The sequence below is a fragment of the Malaclemys terrapin genome, chromosome 10 (assembly GCF_027887155.1).
Source record: "Malaclemys terrapin pileata isolate rMalTer1 chromosome 10, rMalTer1.hap1, whole genome shotgun sequence".
Classification (NCBI taxonomy): Eukaryota; Metazoa; Chordata; order Testudines; family Emydidae; genus Malaclemys; species Malaclemys terrapin.
The window spans coordinates 80,441,961-80,461,144 of NC_071514.1; the positions used below are offsets into that span (position 1 = coordinate 80,441,961).

Consider the following 19,184-nt stretch of genomic DNA (forward strand, 5'->3'; position numbering starts at 1 on the left):
AGTCGGCATGCTGGGAACAACACCCCTAGTTCATAGGGTAGACATGGTTTGTGAAAACTGCATCATGCGTGCCTGATGGCAGCCTTACCCAAAAACGTCCCGATGAATCCCAGTGCTAAAAAACTGGAGATGACGAACAAGAACCCTATTCCGAGAACAGCCAAGCCTGCGTAGTAGACATAGAGGCAATCCAGACCTTCCAGCTTCGGTTGGCTCCTCATGGCTTCCGTGAAACTGTGGGGGGAGGGAGGAGGGAAATAAAATGGAGACCTTTAGTTGCAGCATCTCTAACAGCTTTTCTGGCATTGGTGGGGAATAGAACGTGGAAAATAAATTTGGTAGAAAGACTCTTTTTTTCCCTTTCTGGAGCTAAGCTCAGAATACAGCTCGTCGGACGTGCTGATTACTTCCCGAGAAAAGCCAAATGTCAGAGGTTTATGAGCAATGAGCGCTGTGGCCGACAGTCATTTTTACTTGGAACCCAACACAGGGCTAAAAATAGTCGCATGTTTAAATGCATTTTGTGTCACGCACGTGAGCTTCTGGGAAAAAAAGTCACCTGCCTTGTCTACATTTACTGCTTCAGGCTGTAAAGCCTGACGGGAAGGCAGGACTTTTACAAGAATTAAGAGCTACAAAAGACCTGCGGGGTTATCTTGTCCATCCTCCCCTGTATGCCCTCAACAAAACATTTTGCAGTGTTAGACACAGGCTCAGGAATGGTTCACAGCTGGAATGTAAGATTAGAAATTCAAGAGGGAGGGTGGGTCTGGACTGGTGAAAAGACAGTGGGAAAATTCTTCCCAGAATATACTTGATACATGTAGCCTACAATAACTTCAAACAAGCACAGGTTTACAATTACATGTTGACTTTGACATTTAGGGTCCAATCCTCTATTGACTTACTACTGAGTGTAATACTTATGGCCCGATTGACTTAAAGGCTATGCCCAGGGGTGGGAGTTGGCAGGATCAGTCTCCCAGGCAGTACTGATAGAAAACATTTACATTTCAACGTGAGATAGTGCTATTATTAGGAAATGGAGAAAAGGAAAGAGGACTTGCAAGTTTATGCACATTATTTCTATGAAAATTGTTGCCATGTGAGGTCACCCTGGCTGCTGTAGAGTCCCGAGTAATGATTTTTACAAAGTGGTCCCTATGAGCTGTGCATGTGACACTGCTCCTATTCTGCGTAACTCCCTTCACTAACATATCCTTATGGCCCCAATTTCTGTGAGCGGACCGAGTACAACTTTATTCTTCCCATTCACTCTGATGTGGCCCTTAAACAGTCTTGCCAACTCCCACACTTTTATTGTGAATCTTGTGACAGTGGTGTGTTTCTTAAAGCCTCAGCTTCTGGAGTCATGTGATTACATGAGACTCATTTTTTTATTAAAATGAAAGCTGAAAGGTTCTAGTCTTCAGACTTGAAAATGTGAATACTTGAAAAACCAGAAGGCAAATAAAAAGAACCCAACGTTTATTGGGAATTTTTTAAGTCTCATGATTTTTAAACTGATCATATGACTTTTGGGGACTGAAATTATGGTTTTTGAACGCTTTTGAGTTTGGCAGTACCATTTAAATTAACCATGGCTGTTGTTTTCCTTTGCACAAAGAGCAAACTGTGCGTTCGTTTGTCTTTATATATTTATTTTTTATTTCAGACGAAGGAAAACAACCAACAAAGAAAGAACAAAGGTAAAGTATTCATGAGACGAGCAAGCACACAGTATCTAATTATAACATTCTGCTACTCAAACAGGTAGCTGACATTACAGCAGGCCTGGGAGGATTCTCTGTTTTAAAGGCACGGAATGACATCTCCTATCAGTTACATACCTACTTACATTCCCCACTCTCTTAACCATCCTAAACATACCCCTTTCTTGACACAAATAAACCAGCCTGCACAAGGGTCATGAGAGCAATCCCACAACTAGGCGGTGAAGCATTCACCACATCATTTTGAAAAGTCAATAGTTACCACTCTTGGGTGTGCACAGATGCATTCAACCCACTTCAGCTGTCTACAGCAGAATATCCATGGTGAGTCTGTTCGGCCCATGTGCTGCCCCAAAAGCACTTGGGACTGTACATGCCATAAACTAGCCGGCACAACACAGAGTTTCTCTTAAATTGCAAATGTGCATGAAAGGTAAGCAGGCCAGCCTCAGAGTGCGTGTTCTGACCCTCTGACTCCTTCTCCAAGCTATTTTGTCCCTCTTTCCCCCATTTGGTAAAGAAGCACAAGGCCATGTCTACACACAGACGTTACACCAATCGTTTTTTAAACTGATTTAAATTAGCCCATGCAAAAGGCTGTGTGGACACTGCCATTTCGGCTGAAACCAGGCCAGGCTTATTTTGGTTTAGTTTAAATTGATTCGTAATTGCTAGTTTAAGCTAAGCTGAAAAAAGACTGGCTTAAACTGAAACAACAGTATCCACACAGCTTTCTGCATCAGTTCAACACCACACCTGAAGTTAATCCAATGTAACTTCTTCATCTAGACAGGCCACTAGACATGGCTCCGTCAGGCTCCTGCTAAGGGGGCTCCTTGTGTAGGGTTACCATACGTCCGGATTTTCCCGGACATGTCCGGCTTTTGGGGGCTCAAATCCCCGTCCAGGGGGAAATCCCCAAAAGCCGGACATGTCCGGGAAAATTGGGAGGGAGGGCTCGGCGGTGCTTGACCGGGGCCTCTGGGGCTGGGGTCGGCGGTGCGGGGCCGGGCCGGGGCCGGCGGTGCTCGGCAGGAGCAGGGAGTGCGGGGCCGGGGCCGGTGCGATGCCGGGCCGGGGTTGCGAGGCCGGGGGCACGGTGCCGGGCCGAGAGCCTGGGGCGCGGTGCCGGGACGGGGTCCAGAGTCGCGGGGCCGGGCCGGGCCGGGCGCTGGGGTCACGGGGCCGGGCCGGGAGCCAATGCCCCAGGGCCCGAGCCAAGCCGGGCGGGAGACGCCGGGGCCAGAGCCTCTTGGCCTGGGCCGGCCGCTGAAGGGAGCCGCTTGGCCAGGAGGGCTGGACTGAGCCGCGCCGCACCCTGCCCCAGCCTACCTGCTGCCTCCCTGTTTCAGGCTTCCCGCGAACATTTGATTCGCGGGAAGCAGGGGAGGGGGAGGAGCAGGGGGCGGAGCGTTCAGGGGAGGGGGCAGAGTTGGGGCGGGGCTGAGGGCAGGGAAGGGGCGGGGTTGGGGCGGGGCCGGGTCCCCATGGAGTGTCCTCCTTTTTAAAAACTAAAAGATGGTAACCCTATCCTTGTGCCAGTCAGATGGAGGTGCTCTTCCTACAGGGACATATCACACTGACTTCCCAGCCTTGCTGGAAAGTGGCTGATTCAGAAGTGAGGAACTGAGCTCAGAACCAACTCAGACTCCCCATAGAGCAGTATGTGCTCCCCTAACTATACATCTGTGTTGGGGGAAGGAGGGAGGCAAGGTGCCCATTTACTACCATGCTGTGATTTAAACAGCCCTGAATTAGCATTCAGATTTACTCTCCTATGCAAAAGAATCAGGTACACATCTGCAGATGGAACACACAAAGTGGTCAGTGGGCATCTTCTAACATTACAAGCTAACGCTTGTACCTTCACATATTGCATCTTATCATCTCTTCCGTCTTCTGCCGCTTTCATCTCCTTCCTGCTGTTCCGCACAGCTCAAGGTCACTCCAAAACTCTCTGCAATGGTTGCAATTATCTGACAGGCTGGTTACTCACACCCAGGTGGAAGGAGCAGTATTAGCGGGAGTACGTCAGCAAGTTACATCAAACAGAACATCTCAACCAGGTTTGTCATCTGCCAGATCAAATATTTTGCCCATGGCAGACAAAGGGAATAGGCCCGACAGAAAACATTATATGCAGCACCTCTTTCCACTTACAACCCGGGTGGAATATTTGTGTGCATAGATCCAAGAACGGCTCCTACCAAAGTCAATGCAAAAACTGCCACTGGCTTCAACCGCACCAGGATACGGCCGAGCAGCCGAAGCATGGCCCCGGGGCAGCTGGATCAAAGCAGGCTAGTAAGGCCGGGTGTGGCCAGTTTGTCTTAAATGATCTGCACAAACCTCAGAGTGAGACAAGGAGGAGGACAGCAAGAAAGGGACACAGCCCACAGCAAAGAGCAACCTCTTGTCATCTTGCCCGCTCACGCTCAGATGCTGCTCGCCTCAAACTAAAAGCACGTTTGCCTTAAGCAGAGTACTATACAGCCTATGCAAGCAACCCTCTAGGGATGCTGCAGGACTCTTCAGTCATGCAGATGTTTGCAGATTAGGTCGCTAATGTCTTTGCACAGCATTAAGGTAGGGTTACCATATTTTGTCCCTCCTAATGGAGGACACTCCCAGGGGCCCCGCCCATGCCCACGCCCCCGCCCCAACTCCGCCCCCTCCCAAAGTCTCCGCCCCCTCCCCTGCTTCCCGCGAACATTTAATTCGCGGGAAGCCTGAAGCAGGTAAGGGGGGTGTGGGGGGGAGGAGACGCGGCCCAGCCCAGCTCAGCCCAGGCTGGCTCCCCCGGCGGCTCCAGCCTGGGTCGGCTCGGGCCCTGGGGTGCCGGCCCCGGCCGACCACCCCCGGCGGCCCGGTGCACCCCCCGGCCCCCGGCTCCCCGATCCCGGCCCGACTCCCCGACCCGCGGGCCCGGCCCGGCTCCCAGCCCCGCGGGCCCGGCTCCCCGACCCCGGCCCGGCTCCCCGCGGGCCCGGCCCCCGGCCCCCCGACCCGGCCCCCCGACCTGGCTCCCCGACCCCGGCCCGGCTCCCCGCCCCGCGGGCCCGGCCCGGCTCCCCGACCCCAGCCCGGCTCCCCGCCCCGCGGGCCCGGCTCCCGGCCCGGCACCATGCCCCCGGCCCCGCACAAAGAGGCCCCGGCCGAGCCTCCCGATTTTCCCGGACATGCCCGGCTTTTGGGGATTTCCCCCCGGACGGGGATTTGAGCCCCCAAAAGCCGGACATGTCCGGGAAAATCCGGACGTATGGTAACCCTAATTAAGGGCCTGCCCCTTAGCTGCGCTAGGGCCTGTCTACACTGCTCTGGCAGGCAAAGAGGTATCAAAGTGGGCAGCAAAGATCCTCTCGGTGCAGGGAGCCTCTCTGGCCAGCGCAGAGCTAGTGTCAAGGCTCTGCATGTCTTACTCCCAGTCCCCAGCATAAAAGGTGCATTGGGAGCATGGCTAGAGCACACTGCACTAAGGCTATTCTCTGCTTCCTAAAGCTTACGTTACAGCAACCACAAGGTGGCTCTAACTTACACTGGGGACCCTGCGTGGCCCCAGAGTACAAGGAGCACAAAGATAGCTTAAAACACAAGGATGAGGGAACTGAGAATCAGACCTCAGGTCTTTCCAGCCACAGCCAGCAGGTGATGTGGTTTGTTTTGGCAGGGTCTGCCCCTCCCTTACCGTTATCTCCAAATGATCTCAACCTTTCTTTTCATGCGCGGATACTCATGCAAACATCAGTTCCTCTAATCAGCATGTCTGCTTGGTCCCCTGGTGTTTAGCTTACAGCTCAGAGGGACGTGTTTGCACTGAGATAATGGACTGTCTTCCCCTGTAGTAAAGTTTTATATCTTCCTACACAGAATCTCTGTTTGCATTATACATGATGACCACAGGACTTTTCTGAATTGGTAAATAAACCTTTTAAGCATTTATTAACTTGCGCCATGACAATCGACACACAGCCTTCAGCAACTCTAATCATTTTTGCATCTATGACATGACGTTGGCAGCTGCAAGACAATCTTATCGCACTATCCGGTACCCTTGTTGTGTGGGTAAGGCACCAGCCAATCACCCTTCATTTGGATGAAAGAAAAGTAGTAGATGCATCATTAAAATGACCCTTTTAACATACATCTCTGCAATGCTCCTTGCACCATTTGTCTTGGATGTGTCAACTTTACAGTACCAGCCCAGTGTCCTACCAAAGCACCATGTAATCTGTTACGAGGAGGAGACAATTAACTCCATGCTGTGTCCAGATAGGTTTGAAATCCATTGCAAATAGGAACCCTATGACCCTTCTTGCTGTAAACGCCATGATCTGAGAACTTCCCCCTATTTCATGCAGTCAGGGCAGGGAAGGAGGGTGGACCACCACTGAAGTGGGCCCTGGGCATGACCCCAAAGCACATGCATTGAGGCCCAGATCCACTGACCTAACAGCCGTCTACCTATCTACTGTGTGCATTTCTAAAGCCCGGATCACCGTGGGATCCAAGCACCTGACCGATCAAAAGGATTAAGACGTCACTACTGCTTTTTGATGGAAGAACATGTTCTGTGGCACTGCTTGGATGGCACGGGAGAGGAAGCTGCATCCCTGGGCCACTTTTCAGCAACTCTTATAAAGGGAAGGTCTGTGTACAGAGGTGAGTTTTGCATTGCACTCTGGGAGTGGTGAGGTCTCAGCTGACTCTGGCAGAAGGTCGCGCACAGCTAAGGACCCTCCATAAAGAATGCCCTGTCTCAGCCCCCAAGAAGATCCATCCTGGGCTCTGCCAGCTGCAGCCTACTTGTAGATCAGAGCACACTCAGTGCAGCCTAATGCAAGAAACTGTCTGGACTGTCCCAGTGGATCGCAAGCTGTAGTCCGTGGAGCAGTGATGCACTGACTGGGGGTATACAAAGTGCTGGCAGGTCTCCTGGTTCCGGCTTCTTCTTGTTTCCACCTGCCCGACTGCATTTCCAAAAGCCAAGCCTGAGACATTAAATACTTCCCCAATTTTAATTTTTCCATACAAAGAATTGCTGCGGGGGGGAGGGGTTGGTGGATTGCATCGGGGTCTGGCCAACTAGGACCACCTACTGGCCTGCTTCCCTGCTAACTCTGCTGCTAGGCAACTAATAGGCCCAGCTGCACTGATCTGGAACTGTCTGATTAATCGCAGCACCTGCCTGGCTGCAGGGCCAGCAGCCTGGTTTATAAGCCCAGCAGCAACAGCACAGCACTAGCTGCTCAACGTGCTCCTGGCCTGCTCCAGTCCCAGCCCGTCTGTACCTGCCCCTTCCCTAGCCCCCACCTCTGTCCTGACTTCAAACTCCCAGCTCTGAACCTCAGTTACGCCTCCTGATCGCCATTCCAGTTAACCCCTTGGCTCCACTTCAGGACTGCCCCTTGAATTCAGCTCTAACTCAGAGGCCTGACGCTTGCTCCAACCATTAGGCAAGACTGCCCACAACTTGATCGTTGTCAGGTTGCACAATTGCAAGTGGGAGGTGAGTTGTCCATGAGTCAGTCTCCGAAGATGTGGTCACCGTGGTGGGAAAGGTTTCCGGAACTCCTTGCCTAGCCCACAGATGTCCTTACAAATGAACCCTACCATAAGAAAGCAACATGTGCAACCAACTGATTAGAGTGTATTACAGTCCCCCCAGCCCTCCCATGCCTGATCAGCACAGGATAGGAGTCTGTTATAGCCACAGCTAGTGAGCACTGGTTCAGCAGCCGCTCCTCCTTTTAGTTCTAGTTCAATCTCTGCTGTGTCAGCCAAGATGGTGGCTGTCACATAGGCAGATGTGCTAGAGGGGGATTATTTGACTGTTTCAATAAACAGAAAAAAGAATTTGGGGTCAGGAAGGAATTCCCCCCCCGGGGCAGATTGGCAGAGACCCTGGGGGTTTTACACCTTCCTCTGCAGCATGGGGCATGGGTCACTTTCAGTTTTAAATTAGTTTAAATGGTGGACTCTCTGTAACTTGACGTCTTTAAACCATGATTGAGGGCTTCAGTAACTCAGCCAGAGGTGAGGGGTCTATTACAGGAGTGGGTGGGTGAGGTTCTGGGGGTGCAACGTGCAGGTGGTCAGACTAGATGGTCCCTTCTGACCTTAAAGTCTCTGAGTCTATAAAACTGAAGGCACTCTCCAATAAACTTCGGTCTGGAGAGGCTGCATAGAGTACAAAGAAACAGTGCTGCACAACACGTTTCTATAGGTTGTTATGGATGGGGGGTTTTAAATTAAGAGCCCAAGGTAACAGACCCAGTTCTCCCCACCTGTTCTCTTAAGAGAGACAAGCTCATTGAGATGACCCATCTGTTGCTCTGCACGCGACGCTAACTTTGTGAGCTAAAACAAATGGACTAGAAATAAACTAACAAACGAGGTGTGAAATTGCAGAGACTAAAGCCCATGAAGGTGGGAATGATTTTCAAACTTGTGCCGGACCAGGGGTACAAAGACATCGAAAGCACGAATACAGCTGGTTTCGGCTTATGAGAAAGGAAGGTCTCTCCTATAGGTTGCAGAAGGGAATCCAGCCAGGTACAGAGGGAACAAACACCGAGATTGTCAAGAATAGAAGCCTGAAGCTAGGCTCCTAAATCCCTATTTAGGCTAGTGAAATCAGTGAGCTGATTTTCAAAAGGGCCTCAGCACTCCCTGTTGATCAGGCCAGCCCCCTGAACTGCACTCAGAAACCACCTGGAAGCCTGTACAGTCTCCAGAGCAGAACTGCAACATGATGCTCCGGGCGTGTGACTCTCCACCAGTTAACTGGGCACTGAAATCTGCACTAGTTGAATCTTCAGGTCTGACTAGGGTGACCAGACAGCAACTGTGGAAAAAACAGGACAGGGGGTGAGGGGTAATCGGCGCCTATATCGGAAAAAGTCCCCAAAAATGGGACTGTCTCTATAAAAATGGGACATCTGGTCATCCTAGGTCTGACCCCATGGAGCTGCAGTAATAGCCCTGTGCGAGCACCTTCTTTTGGAAGATCTCCAGGGCCTGGTCAAGAAGGCTGGGTTGCTGCTGTGAGAATGAGCACTCCCCACTATCTGCCCCACAAATTTTAGCCACCCTCTCAAAACAGAGAGCTAATAATGGTCGTGAAACAACTGGACAAAGGACGGCAGAGAGCATCACCAGAGGATGTCTCTGCACGATCGAGCAAGATTTTTAATAACTGGAAAGTCTAGGCAGAAGTGGGAGGTTATTTAGGGAGATTATGCAAGCTTTTCTTCCCTGACAAAGGTTTCAGGTGCAGCAAATATGGAAGCGGCTGTAATGATACTGACACTGAGTCTGCTATTCACAGAGCAGTCCTACTACACAGGAATAATTAGACTGGCAGCGAGCGCTCCTCTCAGTCAACGGGGGCCGATTGTGGTAGAAGATCCAATAATTCACTAGCAGTGAATGCTGCGACCAGCAGCGTCACAATAGCAGACGGTTTCTTCCTGCCTTTACCATCAACAACTCCTTTGTCCATCATTTTCTTCCCAGCTTCTTCTCACTGATAACTACTTAATGTTTCTAACAGCATCTGCCTGCATATTATTTAGGTCAGTATGTAACTCCTCCCGGGGGGTGTTGACAATCGCAGCCCACAAGCCCATTCATATCTACTATTTCTACAAGGAACCCTAAAAAAAAAAAAAATAATAAGGTCTCTTTTCGTTAAAGTTTGCTCCCCTTGTTTGTTTGACAGCACTGTGTATACAGACAGCTTCTCTGTTTTGCTGGCAGTCAGTTGCACTTCCTATCTCATGCCCTAGCACAACAAAATTGGGACAGATATTGCAACCCGCATACAGTAGTTTTGGGGGAATATATTGTATTAAGGTTATGAATGGTTTATGTATCACTGCGGGCCAGGGATTGTACACAGCAACAGGGGGGGAAAAGGGTTGTTTTTAGCTCCTCCAGGAACTCAAAACAGTGGGGGGTGATTAAGGTGAATCACGCAGGTTGTAAATGCCTCCTGAGAGGTACCTCACCCTGGGGATTCTTGCATAGACTGGTTCCAACTGAGCTTTCCACAGACCAGTAGCCAAAGAGAGGGCTTTCAGCATAAAAGGGCTGTGTTTAAACCAACTCAGGGCCTTTTTCCTGATCCAGGCAATGGACAGGACCTCCGGTTAAAGGGTCGTCCCAACCCGTGGGACTGGAAAGATTCTGGCCTCCTCGAGTTCCATAAGACACCTCTGGTAAGCATGTACCATGCGTCTAGGAACTTAGAATTTTTTTTTAATGTTTTCTCTGTGATGCTTTCACGTTAAGAACAAAGATGCTGGCTCAGAAAGAGCCGTAGGGTAACTTGTAACTGCAGGCGATGCACTGTTCATAGCGCTCGGAGAGAAAGCAAAGCACAGCCACTGGTTGTTAGGTAGTTTGGCTTGCTAGGCATCCTGCAGGATAATGCAGCCTTAAACCCTCCCAGCCAGGAAAAAGACAGATGAGAGTCTCCACTCAAGAGGGGTGATGGCGGGGAGCACAGGTGCCGACCCCCGCTCAGCCCCAGGTCCCATCTCCACTCCACCCCTTCCCCCAATGCCTGACCCCTGCCCTGCCTCTTCCCACCCCCTCCCTGAGCGCACCCTGTCCCAACTCCTCCCCCTCCCTCCCAGCACCTCCTGCACGCCGCAGAACAGCTGTTCCGCGGCGTGCAGGAGGCGTGGGGTGGGAGGAGGAGGAGGAGTTGATCGCCGCGGGCTGCCGGCAGGTGGGAGGCACTGGTGGGGGGAGCTTGGCAGCCGGTGGGTGCTAAACACCCGCTAATTTTTTTCCGTGGGTGCTCCAGCCCTGGAGCACCCACGGAGCCGGCACCTATGGCAGGGAGATAGAAACCTTAAGTGGGTACCTTTGAGGGACCACGGAGAGGGAATACAGGTGCAGGTACCCTGAAGTGTGGCAGACATCACTCTCTCATGTCCTGCTCTAGGAGGTGCATTCAGCGCTCCTGGATACTGTTCCCCCAAACCTTGCAAGACTGTATTTTACCAGCAACGGCAGCAGGGGAGGAGCAAAAGCCTTATCAAATGTGTCTGTCAGAGGAATTTTAAATACTCCTGCCCAGTGCTCTTTAAAGGGACATGTATTTTTAAAAAGTAGCCCATTTAAAAGAAATTCAAGTTGACAGTGTCTGTTTAAATGATACCACAGGGCCCAATGTTAGATCATCTGATTCCCCCCAGGTTATTCATTCACACCCGGGGTGGATCATGAATCATCAGCACTTCCAGCAGTGACAAATTATCAACCTACTTCTCAGAGAAAATCACCTGCATCGGAGACGGCTTCTCAGGAAAGCAGGAACCGCGTACGAGACGTCGGCCCAATAACACATCTCTTTGAATTCAGCCCGCTCGCAACAGGAAGTCCTAAAAGCAGGGCAGGAAAAGAGAGGCCTCCCTTCCATGCCCTTCTTGGGCAATGAGAGAGCAGAGAGCAGCTGGGGCACCTGCCTACCAAGACGGTCAGTGTGCCCTTTGAGAGCGAGATAGACCATCCCCCTGCAATCCAACCCGGGCTTAAGAAACAATCACTCAATGCAACCATCCTCTCCCTAGTGTCTAACCTCCCATTCCTGAACTAGCTCATTGAGCAGCTCGCCAAGGCTCACCTCCAGCTCTATCTAGACACGGCCAATATCCTGGACTTCTCCCGATCAGCCCAGGGCATGGAGCGGAGCTGGCACTGATGGCACGGGATTTCTCCTCTGGCCATGGGCATCCAATACTCATTGCTAGACTTCTTAGCAGCATTTGAGATGGTCAATTATGCAACCCCGCTGTCCTGCCTGAAAGACGTGGCAGGGGTTGGCAAGATCCCATTGGGATGGCTTCATTCTCCTGGAACTGTCAAGTTCAGGTGAGAAACTCCAGCGTGCAGGAGACAGGGCTCGACAACTGGCTCACAGATCTGGAACTCCTTCCCAGAAGACATCAAGATGGCCAGGAACCTTAGTGCCAGCAGAGGAAAATGTAAACCCTACTTACTTTGCCCAGCCCCCACACCATAACACTGCATCCAAAAATAAATCACAACACAAACCACCAAAATCCGGCCTCTGATAGCCAGAGAAGTCTCTCTCTTTAGGTGTGCATGTTCACTTCATAACTTTGGGAGGTGCTCAGATACCATGGTGATGGTCACGGCATAGAAACCAAGAGTGAGAGAGGAAAGTAACTGGGACTTTAGCATACATATTCAGAAAGCACTGCAAAAAGAGAAACTAGAGGGATCAGGTGACAGCACTGGAGGGAGACTGTACTGAGTCCACACAGGGGAAAGATATGAACAATTAGGCAAATACACTGGAGAGTCATTTTAGACATAAATTAAGAGGAGAATAAAGGCTTGTCAAGTCAGGCACTCTTAGGATAAATGCTGCAAACCTCTGGGGCGGCCAAACAACAGAAGATCAGAAAAGATTTTTACAGGTAAGAGAGGCCCTGCGAGAACAAAGAACTTTGATCATGGAGAATTTTAATCTAACGGCAATAACAATTGCACAAAAGCAATTAATTCTCTTACGCAGTTTGCTAAACAGTTCCCTTGGTCAAAGGCCCTCCTGAAGCCATTTCCAAGAAATGAGCTGAGTTTGATAAAGAAGGTTCCAGATAGGAAGCACCTACTGTCTAAGGTGCACAATATATTTAGACCCAAGATATTCATTTCCAACTCCACTGAAGACACACAAGGCTCTCGTTGCTTTTCATTGTCCTCTCTTGTCCAGTGCAGCAAGATTTATTTCCAAGACTGAAGGAAAAGCGAACACGCTGCAAAGCTTTATTTTAACCGCTTGTGCTTTCTCCAGGGATGCTCTGTTCCCTCCCCCTAGCTCTGAGAGAGTCTTTTAAAACTGCAGTTAAAATAAAAAACCGCAGCTATTGAAAAAATTAACACCTGGTGGAGTCCACAGTTCATTCTTGCTCACAGACACCACTTACCCACATAAGACATTTGATGGATTTGTTTGTTAAATGGCTAGCATTACAGTCTCAACCTGACACCTGAAACCACCACCAAAACCCCCCAAACCACAAGATGTTCTCTTTTGGCTTCACTAACCACCGCCAAAGATTCTGGACTAGGAACCTGCCCTGTAATTTATTTAATGCATGAGGCACAGTTCGCTCTTTACTAGTTAGATTGGCTCTGCCACGCTGAAGCAGACATGACTCAGAAAAAGAAAAGAAAGGAACAGCCAATGAACCAGCAAGACAGGGTTTTGCAGTCACTTTCCTGACATAATCAGCTGTTGAGATTACAGCATCTCCATTAGGCAACGGGGCACTGCTTCTGTTTTCACAATACAGGTTCGTTGCTCTTTTGCCATCTGTGCTCTGTAGTCTTTTGAGCTTGCTGATGTCTTTATATGTGCAGGGGCCAGGAATGAGGATTGAAGGCCATCATAACTTATCCGATTTTGAGCAAAGAAACAAAGGTCAGCATTTTCACTAGGGCCCTGCAATGCTGAAAGCAGGCTCATTTTGGAGAAGTGATGGCTCTTAACAAAACTCATCTGCACACATCACCACCATTCTGACCCCACAGCTCTCGCTATTCAAGATTACCCGGCAGAGATCTATGTTTGGACTAGGGCAACTTTTGAACCTACTTTGGTACCAACTGAATGCAGAGGTTAAAATCAAAACCACACACATACAAAAACATGGTCATCTTGGGAAGCAATGCAAATTAAAAAAAAAAATTACTACAAGAGTAGGTCACTTAAGATGGACTTGATCCAGTGGATAAGTCCATGAGTCATGAAACTGGGTTGCTGCCGATGACCTGCTGTGTGACCTTGGCCAAGTAACTGCATCTTTCTGTGCCTCAGTTTACCTCCTCTGCAAACCAGTGATGACACTTACTCGCTTTTGTAAAGTGCTTTGAGATTTTCAGATGAAGAGCACTATATAAATGCTACGTATTATTGCATAATTGGACAGAGACATACATTAGTCCAGTGTAACATTAGTGATATCCAGTAACTCGGCTGTCCCATAGCTGGGTCTTCACTCAGGGATATAAAGCCAGGCACTTCCTTCAAGCCTTTACTATGACCTGCGTGGTGATTTGGGGACTGTGTCTAGGTACTGCTTATGAATTCTAGGTGATAGTGGGAACTCCCTATGTATCTGTGTCAGACTGAAAACTCTATTTTGATTGTGAGGCTAGCCTTTGCCTCCATATTGAGCTAAAATCCACAGAAGGTAACAGGAGAAATTCTTGCACCCAGCACAAGGCTAGCAATAACAAGGTCGTTAAACTTTGACAATCGTCCATTCAACTAGAGCACTTGGGGACAAAGAGATGGCTGCCACCAGGGCCGGCTCCAGCTCTTTTGCCGCCCCAAGCGGCGAAGCGAAAAAAAGATAAAGCCCTGATCGGCGGCAGCTCAGCCACACCCCTTCGTTCTTCGGCGGCAGGTCCTTCGCTCCGAGAGGGACTGAGGGACCCGCCGCCGAATTGCCGCCGAAGACCCGGACGTGCCGCCCCTTTCCACTGGCCGCCCCAAGCACCTGCTTCCTTCACTGGTGCCAGCAGCCGGTCCTGCCTGCCACTCAGGCCCAGGTTTTCAAGTCTGAACTCCAGAGGGGGAAGCTACCTAAGCAACGGATCACTTGGAGAGGGATGCTGATCATTTGATGAGGCTGATTAGAGGATCACTGAACAAAGGGGACAGGAGGTCATAAAAGAGAGAGTCTTTCACCATTTTGAGAGCACGAGTGGAAGGGCATTGACTATAGGGTCAGAGTGAGAGACTCCGTCATTCAGAGGAGAAGCGATGAACTGGGGGAAAAGGATCCTAGACACCCGACAGGACTCTGACCTAAGCCCAAAGAGTGCTCACAAGAAGAGCGGTGAGGAAACTGAGGCTGGGAAACGCATGTAGGCATCTCTTATTTTTGTCTGGATCTGTTTATTTATTTTTTGTACTATCTAAAGTAAAGAGTAATTGTGTTCAGAACCGCTGCAAAGCGCACGTGTGGGCCTGTTTGCTTTACCTCTCACGGCCCCTGAAGAGTTAAATTGCAAAGTGCCCATACAGTTGGAGCCCGAGGAGGGGGTGTGCTCAAGCTACTGGGGAATCTAAGGGGTCAGCACTGGTCCTGGGGCAGGGCTGGGGAGAGGAGAAGAAATAGGGGACAACTGTAGTGAGGCCCCAGTTCAGGCCCCCACCATGTCTATAATGTGTAAATACAGTGAAATGGGAGGGGTGGCCCTGTGAACATGAGATACTACGGTCTCAAATTTCTCTCAATGGGCCTGCCTGGGAGCCTAGAACAGCTGGGCTGTGGAACCCAATTTCCTTGAAGGGGTAACAGACAGAAAGCCTGTGCCTATGTGCCAGAGAAGCCAGGGGAAAGATAGTGCTGCAGTCTAAGGGAAGGTTAGGAGCGTGCCGGACTAGCGTATGGGACCCGAACAACAGCCTGGTGAGTGTCCACAAAGGGAGCTCTGCCCAGGCTGTGCATGCCAGTGGTCAAGCCATGCCAACAAGTTTAGTAGCTGGCACAGCCTCTGAAAACGTGGAGTACTCCACCTCTGAACTGGCTGTTGTGCGTGTCAAAAACCAGATCATACTGCATCCCAGAAAGCCGGCAACCAGCTCAACTGTGAAACTGGTTGGTGAGACCGTTCCCCTGTGAAATCCAGACTTATCTCCGTATTACATAAGCCGAATACACACATGACATTTTTTATTGCCTTAAATTCAATTATGGTCTAAACTAATTACAAGCTTCCCTACATGAGTTTCAGCAACGTGCGGTGGCCGTGAGGAATACAGGAGAGTGGGGGACAGCAGGCAGTGTCATTTCTAAGAAGCAAAATCTGTTGAAACCATGTACGAATTCCACTCAGATTTTTATGCCATTGAAATTATCTGAAGTACTAACAACCCATTAGCTCTGACCCTGGCATAACTGAATCTGGGAATTTAGTTCAGACCCATCTTTAATTACCGCGCTGCAGCTAAAGTGACTCTAATCTATCAACTCCTAGACAAAATGTGGCAAGGGGGACATCTGTAAGAATGTGTGTGTTACCTTCACTGAACTAGCATTTAAGGACATATTACCATAATGGACAGTATCTCATCCATTCTATATTATTAGCTAACATAGGCATTATCAAGGCAGATCTCAGAAAAGAGTTTAAACACCCTGCTTGCTAAATGCACAGGTAATCCCCACTCTTCTACACAGGAAATACTGTAACTTTTAATGAGTATGCATAGATTTGTTTCCTCTGGTCCTGAAGATTAAAAAATGCCTACAGCACCAGCTGTACATGCACTGTACTGTGCAAACAGATCACGATGAAGACCCTCCAATCATTCCAGTACGAAATCAGTTAGGGTAAATAACCTTAAGAGAGAGCAGAACAAGAAAACATGATGCTTCAAGGCTGCTAACAGAGATCATTTGATTCTAGTAATTAAACACAAAGCGGATTCTGCTTTCCTCCATTTGTTTCAATACAGAATTCAAAACTTACCCTCCACACACGCATCCCAACCCATTGGTGAAAGGTGCTAGATGGATATCCTCTAGCCAGGCAACAGGGACGAGACAGACCACAACAGTGTGAGCTTCCCTAATCATCCTGCCTTTCCAGTGCATCTCAGTCCTAACCTAGAGGGATCATCTCTAAGAGCAAGAGGGTTTCTCATTCGCCATGCCATTCTTTGACTTTTCAGGTGACATTACCAGAGAGGAAGGCTGGTCCAATGATTAAAGGGCTAGCCGCAGATTTAGAAGACATGGGTTCAGTTCCCTGCTGTGCCCTTGGGCAATTTGCTTAGTCTCTTTGTGCCTCAGTTTCCCATCAGCAAAATGGGTGTATAGGACTGGAGCATAGGCAGTCTTGCCTAGGGGTCACGGCTGGGCTGGTGTCACCGAGTCAAGAACGGCCATGAGGCAGCAGGTGAACAGGGATCAGAGTAACTGCTAGCGCTGGGCTCAAAAGACCAGGGTCAGAGACCAGAGATCAGAAAGCGAGGCAATGCAAGGTCTAGAGCTGCAGCAAGCCAGAATGGCTGCATGGTTGCCCAGACAACTTCCCGGGGCACCCGCCAGGGTTCAATAGTAAGCGTGGGTCACACTGCAATTAAACACCCGCAACTGGCCCACGTCAGCTGACTCGGGCTCAGGCGAAGGGGCTGTTTCACTGCAGTGTAGACATTCCGACCCAGGCTGGATCCCAGGCTCTGGGACCCCATAAGTGGGGAGGGTCGCCACGCCTAATCTCCACGGTGTTCCTTGGATGTGGCTCTACACGGCCTCCTGGTGGCAACATGGGAACCTCGGCTGCCCCAGGCGCCTCAGACCTGGGTTCTAGTGCTACAAGGGGGATAATAGCACCACCCTGTTGGGAAGTGCTTGAATACTGTGGCAACAGAGACCACATAAGTACTTAAAATAGCTCAGGGGAGGCTTTCAAAGGCAGTGGGATTTGGGCACTTCACTCCCATAGGTTCCTTCAAATGTCCCAGCCTTAACGTCCATTTTATCAGGGATCTTTGCCACTGAGAGAGAGGCCACCAACTCATTTAACGCGCTGCAGTTGGATGAAAGGTGCTGCATACCCAGGGTCGTCCCTAGGGGTTGGCGGGGCCTGGGACATAGGCGCACAGTTTCTAATCTGCCAGGGGCATGCTCCCCTCCACTCCACCCCATCCCCACCCTGCTTCTTTCTGCCCCCGCCCACCTCTTCCTGCCCCCACCCCTTCCCCACCCAGTTCCTTCCCCTCCCCCGAGCACGCTGCGCCCCCTTTCCTCCCCCCCCCCCAGCACCTTCTGATGCCGCGAAACATCTGATCTGCGGCAGGTGGTAGGCGCTGAGAGGGAGTGGGAGGTGCTGATTGGCAGGGCCCACTGGCAGGCACGAGGTGCTAGGGGGAGGTTCTGGTAGGGGGGCTCCTACTCGCCTCCCCCCCCCGCCCACCGCTCTCCTCCTCGCCGTCTGCCCACCCACCTCCCCAGCCCCCTTCCTGCTCACCTCCCCATTCGCCTCCTCAGCCCACCCGCCTCCCACCTCACCTCCTCACCCGCCTCCTCACAATTTTTTCGAAGTGCGGCCCCCTCCCAAAGCGCGGGGCCTGGGGCGGTCACCCCAATTCGCCATACCCCAGGGGTATCTCTGTGCATACCTGCCAAGGACCCAAGCGTGAGTTATTCTTTACACCACTAAAGCATGTAAAGTGCACCATGGGTGTTTTCCAAACACCAAGGAAGCCCCCGCCCCGGAGAGTTGGTGCTTTATTTTGGGGTTTTTTTTTTAAACAGATGGATACATTGAGAAGTTAAGCAACTTGTCAAGGATCAAACAGCGTGGCAGTGGCAGGGCTTGGGAGAGCACACAGCTCTCCAGCTACCCAATCCACTGCTCCTTCTCAACGCAACTTCATGTAATCACATGTTCGTAACTTGGACTGGATTCCAACCAGTGAGTGAAAGGTAAAAAGCTCCATATTGCTAAATGCCCGGCCCATGGACATGCCTCCCAAATGAACAACATCTAACATGATATGAAAGGATTCCTTTCAGCCTAGCAGGGTGGGTTGTTTCCTATTAGGCATCTAAGCTCTCACAAAGTCCTTATATTTCTCCAGTTAAGCATTTCAATCGCAGGCAGAATTTATTGAAATATTTCAGCATTAAGCCTCCATGTGATTAGATTATAAAATCTTTTAATTGGAGGCAGCTGAGAAATAAAGGAAGCTAAAAATGCTTCAACAATCCTACCAGGAAAGGAAGCATCACGCCGGCACATACTCTATGTATCTGGGTCTATTTAGTCAGCTGCAGTAGCAGATGTACTAAAGAAGCAACTTCAGATTTAAATACATATAGAGCCACAAAGACCATGGATGTAAACTTTGTGGGCCGAATTTTCCATTGCATTGCCTTTTTATGCTGCTCCACTGGGAAGGGAGTGGATAAAATTGGGCCACCTCTCCCTGCAATGCCCCCTTGGACCCAGCACTGTGCAGGGGAGAAACTCTGGGGACACTAGGACCCAGCTGGTGTCATCTCCCCAATTCTGCCATTTCAAATCTAGCCCAGGCTGCTGGTCCCCCAAAGTTGATACAACCTACGTGGTGACCCATGGGAAATAAGTTGGTGATCTCAGCCAGCAGCGCCTAGTCGACCTGCATTCAGATCACAGAGCCAGAAGCACCTTTGTTTGGACTCGGAGTCTCCTCAGAAAGACCCTCTCAGAGAGAATGAAGGTCTTGCTGGGGCAGTATGGGAAAACCTTGTCCAGGCAATGCCTATGCCACACCTGTTCTGCGCCTGCAAGACTTTACTCTCCAAACACCAGCAGTCCGGCATCTTTGGCCAGTATCCAGTTCATGAAATAGTAATATAGAAAATAAAACTTACAAGGAACTGTATAATGCTCTTTTTAAAAATAATCTGC

At 50.2% G+C, this 19,184-nt stretch overlaps 1 protein-coding gene across 3 annotated transcripts in view; it reads right to left on the bottom strand.

The window, feature by feature from the left end:
• The window catches only part of PEMT (phosphatidylethanolamine N-methyltransferase), a 102,685-nt gene that overhangs the window by 37,950 nt on the left and 45,551 nt on the right, over positions 1-19,184 (bottom strand). For all 3 annotated transcript variants that reach the window (XM_054041990.1, XM_054041989.1, XM_054041991.1), the window contains exon 4: positions 89-234. In XM_054041990.1, coding sequence (XP_053897965.1) covers positions 89-234 — 146 coding nt within the window. The remainder of the gene's footprint in view (positions 1-88; positions 235-19,184) is intronic.